This window comes from Coloeus monedula, assembly GCF_965178545.1.
Source record: "Coloeus monedula genome assembly, chromosome: Z".
Classification (NCBI taxonomy): domain Eukaryota; kingdom Metazoa; phylum Chordata; class Aves; order Passeriformes; family Corvidae; genus Coloeus; species Coloeus monedula.
The window spans coordinates 533,636-544,359 of record NC_138822.1 but is presented as its reverse complement, the minus strand read 5'-3'; the positions used below and the strand labels follow the sequence as shown (position 1 = coordinate 544,359).

Genomic DNA, 10,724 nt, shown 5'->3' with positions numbered 1-10,724 from the left:
GACATCACTGCCCACACAGTGACGTCACTCCGGCTCCATCAGCCCCCCTCAGCCCCGCTCCCTGTCTGCGCTGATGACATCACTCCCCTCACAGTGACGTCACTCCCGCTCCATCAGCCCTGCTCCCTGTCGGTGCTGATGACATCACTGCCCCCACAGTGACATCACTCCGGCTCCATCAGCCCCGCTCCCTGTCTGCGCTGATGACATCAGCCCCGCAGCGATGCAATCACAGCACAGTTTCTGGTGTTTCCACAAGAAGTTTCTTTGTTATAAAGCTGAGCTGCCCTCACGCGTGGCTACAGCGAGAGCTTGCACAGCCCCCCGGCCACCCTGCTCGGCCCGCGTCCATCCCCGAGCGCCGAGGGCCAGGAGAGCGACTTTCGAAGCCCTGCTAGGGCCACTCCTGTGTGGGGCAGGGCAGGAGAGCAGCTCAGGGCCGGGAGGCGATGGCTGCCGGTGTGAGGGGGAGCCGGCAGGCCCTGGGCTCCAAGCCAACACCTTCCTCCCGTGCGCCCCTCGTCCTGGCCAAGCGCGGCCTCCCTGGCCTCGGCAGCCCGTGCCAGCATGTAGCTGACCTTGCGCTGGTGCGCCAGGGCCTCCTCCTTGTCGTTCACCTGTGTGGTCAACAGAAAGGAGAAGAGGCCATCTGTCAGCTCAGGGTGTGTAAACATGCATACGCTCTGAAGAGCCGAACCAAATACTGACCAGATCTATCAACATCCTCAGGATTTCCTGGGGATTGTCCAGCTCCTCAACCTTCCTGCAGTCCCCATCTGATGAGAGCAGGCTGGACAGCCTCTGCCCCAGATTGTCCTTGTTCCCTTGTAGCTTGACACGCTCTAAGGAAAACAGAAGTACATCAAATGCAGAACAGCTTAGGAAGGGAAACAGGACTTAGGGATAAAATGGGCACTTGTAAACCTGGATCTGAACGATCTCATCGGAAAGGGCAATGCAAGCTGCAGCTTCTCCCACTGCATGGGACACGGCAGGTTCCTACCATGCAGCACTACTCCTGCTGTCACATAAAGGCTACACAGACCTTACACATGGGCAAACTGAAAACTCTTTGTGCCCTATGAAAAATAAACTTTTGAGAGCTAGTTAAACAATACTTCATGGAAATTTGTTTTTGAACAGTAAGTAGCCTGAAAAAAAGCCAAAGATTTCTCTGACACAGGTCACTTACAAGTTAGTAAGATTTCTAAAAACAGTAAAATACATTAAAATAATGGGATGTATGTACCAAGTAATGGAGCCTGAAAGCAATGGTGTCAGTATAGGGGAAACAGCTAGTAAAGGTTATGCTGCTGTAGTACTACACTCCAGGAGTGCCCAAGGAATCTGGAAGACACACCACACTTCTAAGCCTGGCAGCTCCTGGCCAATGGTCAAAACAAATGCACTGTGCTGCTCCTAAAGTGTGCAGTGGTTTTGACCATAATGTAAGCACTTAAATACTTCTCTTTATCCCTTTATTTTTTTGAAAGAACAAAAGATTACTAGAATTATTCTTACTTTACAGATTAGAATTCCTCCTGTTTTACACAGGACTTTGTAACTCTGTATTAGTGTAAGAACACTAATAGACACTAGTATTGATACACATGCATAATAAAAGGCTAAAAATGTTTAAGGAAAAACAGGACAAAAAAATCTGTTTTGTACTCCAGTGAATCATAGAATGGCGTGGGTTAGAAGAGACCTTAGAGCTCATCTCGTTCCACATCTTCCACTAGACCAGGTTGCTCAATACCCCATTTGGAGCTAAAAAAGCCCCAATTTTTTTTTTGCTTTGCTTTTCTTCTCCTTCCCCAGCTCTTACATAGAGCTCAATAAAAATCCCCAAACAACAGAGAAGCACTTAGAACAGCCAGATGTCAGTTTTTCTCAGTTGCTGTCCATAACCCTCAGTCAGCAGCTGAGCCACCAGCACACATTTAACACCAGGAGAGGTACTCCTGGCTCCTGCTCCCTCCCTTGCCAGTCCACCCCCACGGACACACAGATTGCCCAGCTACCAGTGCCTCGCAGACGTCTCCAGTTTGCAAATTTTGTTTCCTTCTTCATGTTTATCGCTTCTGCCAGCCTCAGGGCCTGGTCCTGCCTCTGCATCAGTTGCTGCTCAAATGCAATTCTGAAGGCATCTGCCATGATATATGCTTCATCCTTACTCTTCTTCAGATTTTCAATCTGGTTTTAATTCAGGGGAAATTTAAAGTATGTTAGCTAATTTGGAAGCAAAAGCAGATTTAAAATTAATATTAAGAAACAGACAACTTGCAAGTAAATATAATCAAGGAAGCAGTAGTAGGAACCAAAGGGTTTTCCTGACGTGTAAAGAAATGTGTTTTGAAATATGTATTGAAGTCCTTACTCTTCACTGTCTGCACATGTTCACACCACCAGCCATCTACACAAGCATCGCTGTGTATTTATCTCTGCACATGCAGAGAGCTTGAGGAGGACAATAATGTCCCATAACAGCTGGGCCAGGAGCAAAAGGAACAAGAGATTGGAATCTGTATCAGGGATCATAAGGGACAGGCCAGTACCTATTTTCAAAACCAGTTAGTGAACTGGAACTTCTGCAGCAGGACCACAAGGATGGTTACCACATTTGCAGAGTCAAACACAGATTAGAAGAAAAATTCTAAATCCACACCATCTCACTACATTGAAAAAAATTAGGAGCTTAAAATTCATGTCACTGATTTAAGCGTGAGGTAAATAGGTATTTTCCAGCAAGATCAGCTTGCTGACCTAGCTGGGTGAGCGGGCTGTGGGTGCTGATGCCAATACAAGGGAGGGGTGAAATGCACTGCCAGGAAGGAAGGAAAAGGCTCAGTGCCAGTCCACATGCACAGTGTGTACATTCATGGAGTGCATACACTTAGGGTGTGTTCTCTTTTTTTTAGATTAAAACAGATGGGAAGAAGAAAAAATAATGCTAATTTTTTTTTTTTTAACTAGTAAAGCTGAGTAGATATAATTAAAACTTTTCTACCAGCAGAGGTTAGGGCATTACAAGCACCACAAACAAACTTTACATTATTTCTGAGATCAGTTCTGGTTGTGGAACACCTGCGTTTGTGTAAGCAGTGGTTGAGCGTTTCTGGCTTTGTTTGGATCGGAGCAGGAGCAGCCCCTCCTTGTCCCCACCCAGCCAGGCCTCATTACCTCTTGCTTGAGATGAAGGAGTTGCTTTCGAGTGAGAGCTGCCACTTTGGCACACGGACAAGGCTGCCCCTCAGCAGTACTGCAGGTGCAGGCTCCGAGCACCGCCAGCTTAAAACCCAAAACAAACCACAGGTAAGGATTCGCTTACAGAGATGCCAGCAAAAAAAAACCACCCTGAAACTAAACAGGGAGTGTCAGTCAGCGGGAGCAAGGTGCGAGAGGTGGAGACGATCGCTTCTGACACTCAATGAGAGGTGTGCTTTTCAGGCAAAACCTGACAGCTGCGCGAGCCACGCCCTGCAGACCTCACTGGGATATTACTGTGCTCAGTAAAGCACGAGCAAGCAGGGTTTAAGTGCTAGGAAGAAGAGAAATAAGCACCTTGGCTTGTGAAAAATAGCTTGATGCTTCTTCTATCTGATCTTTCTTTGCAAGGTGGACCAGAAGGAAGAAAACTAACTAAAAGGCATGCAAAGGCATGTTCTAATTAGCTAAAAATGGGTCCAAATAAAGGGATATACAATGAGCAATGAATTTTCTCAGTGTATTTTGAATATAGATCTCTGAAGCAACCAGTTTGAAAAACACATAAACAATACTTACTTCAAGACCTGTAAAATCAGTAATGTCACTTTTGTTCAACGACATGTTCTCCTGAAAAATTTTCTGTTGTTTCACATCTAGCATTGCAAGCAGTTCCAAGCACTGCCGGTTCAGGACTACAAAAAAACAAAGAAAGAGATTACAAAAGTCTGCTGCTCCGATTTCCTAATTTCTGAGTTCAACTACACCCAAATGAAGCAGTTTTACAGTTCAAGCACCAGTTTAGAAACATGATGAGAGTGTAGAAGTAGAAACTCATATCCCAGTTGTTTTTTCTTCTGTGTTCTCCCAGAAGTAATGACCCACTTAGAGAGAGACCATTTCCTGTACTGCTCTGCCTCAGGACTGAGTGCTCATCTCCTTGTACACTTAAAAGTCAGGCAGCCACTCATTCAGAACAGCACAACATTGGGGAAGTAATTATTTAAGTCAGCTATTTTAAAGCTTTTTGGAAGGCAAAAAAAAGGGGAAAGGGACTTGAGCACTCTGATCTGCCCTGGCTACTTTTCAGTTTAACTTCCAGGCTCCTGCATATTCACTAAGATCAGCTGCCAGTAACAAGACACTGATGCCCACAGGAAGCTTCTATCACAGCTACATCCTGAGTTATTCCTGAAAAACTGTATTCAGAGGAATAGCTGTTGGTGGCTTACTTGCATTTTCAGCTTTAAGTGTTTTAACTTCTTCTGTCCTCAGTTTCAATGCTTCCTTAAGAGCTGCATTTTCACAGTATATCCTGTAGAAGTTAGAAAGTGGCTTTATTGTATTTTTAAACAATGTTTTTAAATGGGCATTCAGTAATTTAAGAAATAACCTGTTGAAACACAATATCTCATATTTCTGCAAATTAAAATTAGGATTACTTAAAAGATGGAAGAAAAAAAAACAAAAGTGGAAGGAGTTTAGTACTAGGTTTGACAAGCTATTAACCATGGAGTATCACTCCACCAGTTTTCTCACTTTTGGTATTTTTTATGGAAAAAGTGACAGTATTTTCCCATAATATCTGTACTGATAATCTGCATTATGCTGTCAGAAGCAAATCTGCTGGCCAGGGGCCGGTAAGCAAGGTGCCAGTCCTGCTGACCCAGGCCAGCACGGCAGGGAGCACCAGGCTGGGCTGTGTGCTCAGCCCTCGGCACCCATGGAGCACTGCCAGGAACCTCTGTGCTCACCCTGAGGGTGCTCTGCCCCCCTGGCACCACGGGCTGCTCCAACAGGCTTGCCCTGTTCGTGACACCACACCCTCACACTCCAAACCCAACCAGGTATGCTCAACTGAATGTTAAAAAAGAAAAAATCATTCCCATGTAAGTAGGTGGTGCCAACAGCTTTAACAAGAGATCACTGTAAGTGCCACATTCCCATTAGAAATGCAAATAAATTGGTAATTATGGACCTCTGAAACACTTGCTAGATACCTCCTACTTCCTTGAAAGAACAAAACTGATATTAGAGATGTGACAGCTCTGGTCTGTAAACTTCCTGTAGTCTGAATCCTGTTCTCAACAACAGCTGTGCCTTCAGGTGTTGCAACGTGAGAACACACAATATGCACTGATAATGCATTTTTCCTTGAAGTATTTCCGTCTTGAACAGAACAGTGGCAATCTGATGCCCTAAATGTCAAAGCAATACAATTTATTTGGTGCATCTCCTCAGCTGTCACTAAATGCAGCCTAGTCTGAATTATTTCACTTGGAAAAAACCAAAGGAAAATGCACATTCTTCTTGTCCTGCTGCCTCAGATGTCAGAAAACTATCAGAAGAATATCAGATGTTTTGCAAAGCAGGCTGAGCCCCTGGCTGTCAGTTTTCTGAAGCTATGTCTCTATCTTTCAACAGTCAACACCAGTTCTGTGGCTCAAAACTGCACAGCTACACTTCCAACCTACTCAGCCAGGAGAGGCTTTTCAAGAGACATGCCTTGACAAATGTATCTGTAGTACAGTTCGTAAACTTTTGGCTTATTCTTTGATTCAAAGCTGAAACGTATTAAAATAAAAATACATGCTGAATGATAACAACAACAGCAATAATAATAACAAATAATGACAGTAACAACTCCTCTGAGGGGTAGACTTCAGAGACACAATTTCTACATGAAAATGAGTGAGTCTGCTGGTCCCATTTTTCAACATCTGTTATGTATCGTTAGTTTAGTGCCTCTGGTACATTCTTCTTGCCCAACTACACCTGCTGTCCAGCCAGGGTGGCTCTTACTTAATAAAGAACCTCTTGATCAGCCTCTCTCTAAAGCACTCCATTTTCCCTGTACTCATGCCCAGACCTACAGTGCAAGACAATAAAGAAATGATTAACCAGGAAATTATACTTCCACATGCATACATATACCATTACTTCCTCTGCCTCATCTACAGTTAAGGTAAATAAGGATAATGAGTCTCCAGCTGGCTAACGTCATATGATGAAAAAAAACTCAGCCTAGCAAAGCCAGCCTACAGACACATTACAAAAAAAAAAAAAATAGGACAGTAATTCCAGAAGTTTTAATTGAAAAATACAACTGTTACTAGTGTGAAAAATCAAAATCTTCCAGAATTTGGAAGGGAATTGGGAAAATACAAAACCCCAAAGAACCTGAGGAGGCAAGTTTGGAACAGAAAACAGATGACAGAGCAGTCAGGGCATTTCTTAAAAATCAAACAAAAACCCCAGCAATACACAGTGTAGGTCAAATACCTGTCATATTTTTCGGTCCACGTGTCTTCTATGTTTTTAAATCTGTCCTGATCAAATTCAATTTCCCATTGCAAAATATTTATTTCCTGTGGAAACAAAACAAACTTGCAGCAGCGCATTACAGGGCTCCCCTCAAAAGGATGCCAGGGATGCTGGGTTTGGCAGAGATCTCAGTGACAATCTGTGACACTGCTGATAACAAATGTGGTACCAGACACCAAAGGTTCTGCATCACTGACCTGTGGATTCCAGTCTGTTACAGAACTAATGCTTCTAGAGGCCTACAACAAAGACAAACCCACGCTGCCACATTTACATTTCCCTGTCTCACTCCTATTATGCGGGACAGAACAACAGTAGGAGGAACAAAGCAAAAAACTCAGTTTAACAAGATAGCTCAACGCCACCTTCCTCTTCCTCCCCACCTTCCCAATGAAAACTGGGAACCCATTTCTTAGAGCCCTTGGGAAGCCTGAGCTGAATCACTAAGGAGTTGTGCAGCTCACTCTGAGCAACTGGAACCCACAACAAACACCATCTGAAAGTACAGGAAGAACTCTGCTAGTTTTCAGGTATTATTTGTACACACTACAGCATGGAAAGGTCTAGATCAGGAGAGTGATACATTAACATTTCCCATTCTACTAGAAGGGAAGAGGAGTTCCTTTTATAAAACCCCTGGAATTAATGTCAGGTATGCACTGATTTAAATAAACAGCCTGATAACCCCTTTTTAATAGCCATGGGCTTCTCTGTGTGAAGGAAACACCCACACCTACCTTCTCTAGAGTCCTCTTTTCTTCCTCAGTTTTCTGAAGCATTGCTTTTGTATGACTTGTGGCTTTATCAAATACTGCCTGCAAGATTAACAAATAATCAAACCAAAACCCAAAATGCAACTCTGTCAAATACTGTGATTAAACTGACTTAGTTTTCAGTTTTACACCTGGAGACATTTACATGTTCATAGTTAAAGAGCAGTGTGCAGAGTTACAAACACCAGCAACTCACTTGTGAGCCCCAGAGGGTTCTGATTTCAAGTCACTAACTTGCATAACAAACTTGGGTTTCAATCCCATAACCTCAGCTATTGACAGTGCAGCATCATTTAACTTGAGATCGTGTCTTCTTCACGGCTCGTGCAGAAAATCACATCTTAAAGAACTGGGTTACAAGACACCTAAGCTTTGATCCAGGCCTAACTTGCTACAAATATGTGAGAGTATAAACTGCACAACTAGAAATGGGTTACATAAGTAGGCTAAATCCCAGGAACTGATTTCAGCAGAATTTGTTATGAAAGAGAATAAAAATAATACAAATTGTGAACAAAAGAACGACCTGACATATAAGGCATACTGTCCTCTAGGGCAACAAATGGAGCAGTCAACTCAAAGTACTCGTGCTTTGCAGCAGGATTACAAGCACTGGCAAAATCTTCAATATAAGGGACTGGAAAAAGGCCTTAATTTTATGTTCAATAGATAAATCCTCAAGAATCCTCAAAGATAAAATTATGACAATTGCTACAACAGTAAAGTCTTCTTAAATAACACACTAGTTCCAGTAAATTGCAGAGGCAAATCTATAGACACCTGCAGACTCAATGATTTAAACTGCAGCCCTGGGAAGGCCTTAAGGTTTTTGAGGTTTCGATGAGGAGCAGCAGCAGATTTCCTCTGTTTTCCTTGTTACCACCAAGTGATTTCTGAACAGCTCCTACCATGCTCTGCAGGATTCTTAGAGCTTCATCTTTTCCTTCAAGCTGTCTTTGAGAAGCTTCAAGCTCAGCTTTCAAAATTTCAACTTCCTGAAGTAAAACAAAGTAGATACACTGAGCAAAAACCAACGTGCTCCTGCTAGGATTCGATGGTAACAGCAATGCAAATCTGCCCTCCTCAAAAAACAAACCTCTGTTTTACCTGTATGAAGTCTTTTCATGGGCTCACCTGAGGTTAAAGAACACAGTGCAGATGAAATGTGTATTTTTACAGTGGAAGTCAGCTGGCTGTGATGCCAACACCTCAACATATGTAACCACAGTAAAATAAAAATGGACTGTTAGCTACCTTTCAACAAAAACGCAGACTAAAAATCCAAAGATTGTTTACACTGCAGGTTTTCAAGCCCCAAAGCTTAATAAAAAATAAACATCTGCTAGAAAAGTACAACAGTACCTTCAATATTCTCCACATCTTTTTAAATACTTTCTCTGCCCCCTAAAAAACAAACACAAACAAACAAACAAAGCCCCCAGAACATAATGCCCACCTCACACTATGATATCCTGACATAAAATTTAATGAAGCTTCCAACTACCACCTTAATTTCAAGAACCTGGGTCCATCCAAGTCTCTCAGCATTCCAAGATCCTCTTGCTACATTGAAAGGAAACACAGATTTGGAGAGCAGCACCGTGGGCACTGTTACCAACCTCTAGAGCTTCCCGAAGTTGTTGCTTTAGTTCTTCATTTGACACTTCAGTATTAGATTCTGTGGGATTAATAGAAGATACTAAATAGCAAGATATTGTAATATTTAAAGAAAAAAAAAGGTGGGGCTTTTACCCTGAAAATAGGTAATATACAAAGGTGAATTTTCATCTTTGTGTTTTGGGGTTTTTTCTTGTGGAGCTAATACATAGATTTAAGAAATACATCAATACAAATGTCAAACACAGTGCTCCACAGTTAAAGAAGTTAAATGGGGGAGAAATGTCTGTTGTAAAGAGACATAAAGACAAATATTCTATAATTTCCTTTAAAATAAACCCAACAAAATTGCCATCTTAATTTTAAAAAATTAACTTTTTGGATTCTTTTCCGACTGTAACTTTTCATTCAACAACCTCACTCAAAGCAACAGCAGCTAGCACTATTTAGAAGTAGGGGCAATTTTCAAGAGACAGAGATAGCTCAGCTTACTGTGGAAAGCATAATGGGGAATTATTTAAAGGAGAGAAATAAGTTAGTTACACAGAAATACCTCAGTCAAAATATTAAAATTTGACAGGAAAGTAGCTGGATTGTAATGAACAGCACTGCCTACACTTGAGTGTTTTAACAGCAGCATTGCCTTCACAAAAAAGATGAGTGCCAATGCAGGTTCTAAAAACGACTTCCTAACCCCTAAAGTAAGCCAATTCACTAATTTCAACTGAAGAGCAAATAAGATTTTGAATATTTAGCTGCAAGCTTTAGATACCATCTTTAGGAAGACTTTCACTTAAACCAGGAGTCCAAGCAATGCCATTCACGTATATACCCACGCAGGTACACCCCCGACATGCTCTTTGCCACATGTCACTTTCAAATGCAAAATTAAACACTTTAAAAGTGGATCTTTTACACTAAGGATGGTCATTGCCTCGACCACTGAGAAGCAATTCTGCCCCTGATGTCCTGGGATGAAGGAGGAAGATCCCAGCAGGCACTGGAACCCTTCAGGGATTTTGGCAAGTGGTTTGAATTAAACTTGATGGCACTTTGTGAAGCAGCTGAACGGCTCACTTTCACTAACAGAAATTTGTATCATGGTGAATAATTAACTTCCAAATTACTCTTACCACAGCTATTCTGTCGTGTGGAACTGGGAGCAGTTCCCAGTTTTTTGAGGGATCCATCGTAAACGCTGTTTCGTTTTGGACCAGGAAGAGCTGCAGCATCACTTTCCTCCCCTATCTTTGCTGACAAGGGGACATTACAAGCTTTTCCAGATCCCTTCCTAGATCTAATTGAATAGGAACTTTGTAAGTTTTCCCCTTCATAAACACCGCCCGGTCTTCTCCCAAGTCCATTCCCCAAGTCTCCACAGGTCATGTCATCCTCTTCTGCTTCCTCCATCTTCTCCTCCTGCTTCTTTTCGGGTTTTTGGTTGCTTTGGGGTTTTTTTCCTGACCGAAGGCCCTTCACCTACCGGCGAACAGCGCCTCCCGCAACGCCCGTACTTTATCTGGGAAAACAGGAAAGCTCCGTGTTTACAGCAGCAGGACAAGACCCAAGCGAGAAACGCGAGGCTGCCGGAGCGCGGCGGCTCGGGGCTGCCAAATCCCCGCGGTGGGACCCCGGCCGGGGGCAGCGCCTCGGGAGACCCCCGGGGCACCCCGGGCACCGCCGGCCCCGCAGCCCCGGCCCCGCACCCCGCCCGCAGCCCCCGACCCACCTGCGCGCCCGCAGCCGGCGCTGCCGGTCCCGCCCCGGGGCGGGAGGGACGCGGCGGCTCCGGGAGCTCCCCGC

General features: G+C 43.6%; 1 protein-coding gene across 1 annotated transcript; it reads right to left on the bottom strand.

The window, feature by feature from the left end:
* Positions 1 to 299: 299 nt before the first annotated feature.
* CCDC125 (coiled-coil domain containing 125) lies at positions 300 to 10,340 on the bottom strand (the record flags this gene model as incomplete). Its single annotated transcript, XM_082301128.1, has 11 exons — positions 10,055 to 10,340; positions 8,924 to 8,982; positions 8,213 to 8,299; positions 7,269 to 7,346; positions 6,490 to 6,575; positions 4,440 to 4,522; positions 3,787 to 3,902; positions 3,184 to 3,291; positions 2,025 to 2,196; positions 709 to 842; positions 300 to 617 (listed from the first exon to the last, which is right to left on the bottom strand). Exons 1-11 carry the CDS (start codon positions 10,329 to 10,331, stop codon positions 300 to 302), a joined length of 1,518 nt encoding a protein of 505 aa, XP_082157254.1. The 5' UTR covers positions 10,332 to 10,340.
* Positions 10,341 to 10,724: the final 384 nt, after the last annotated feature.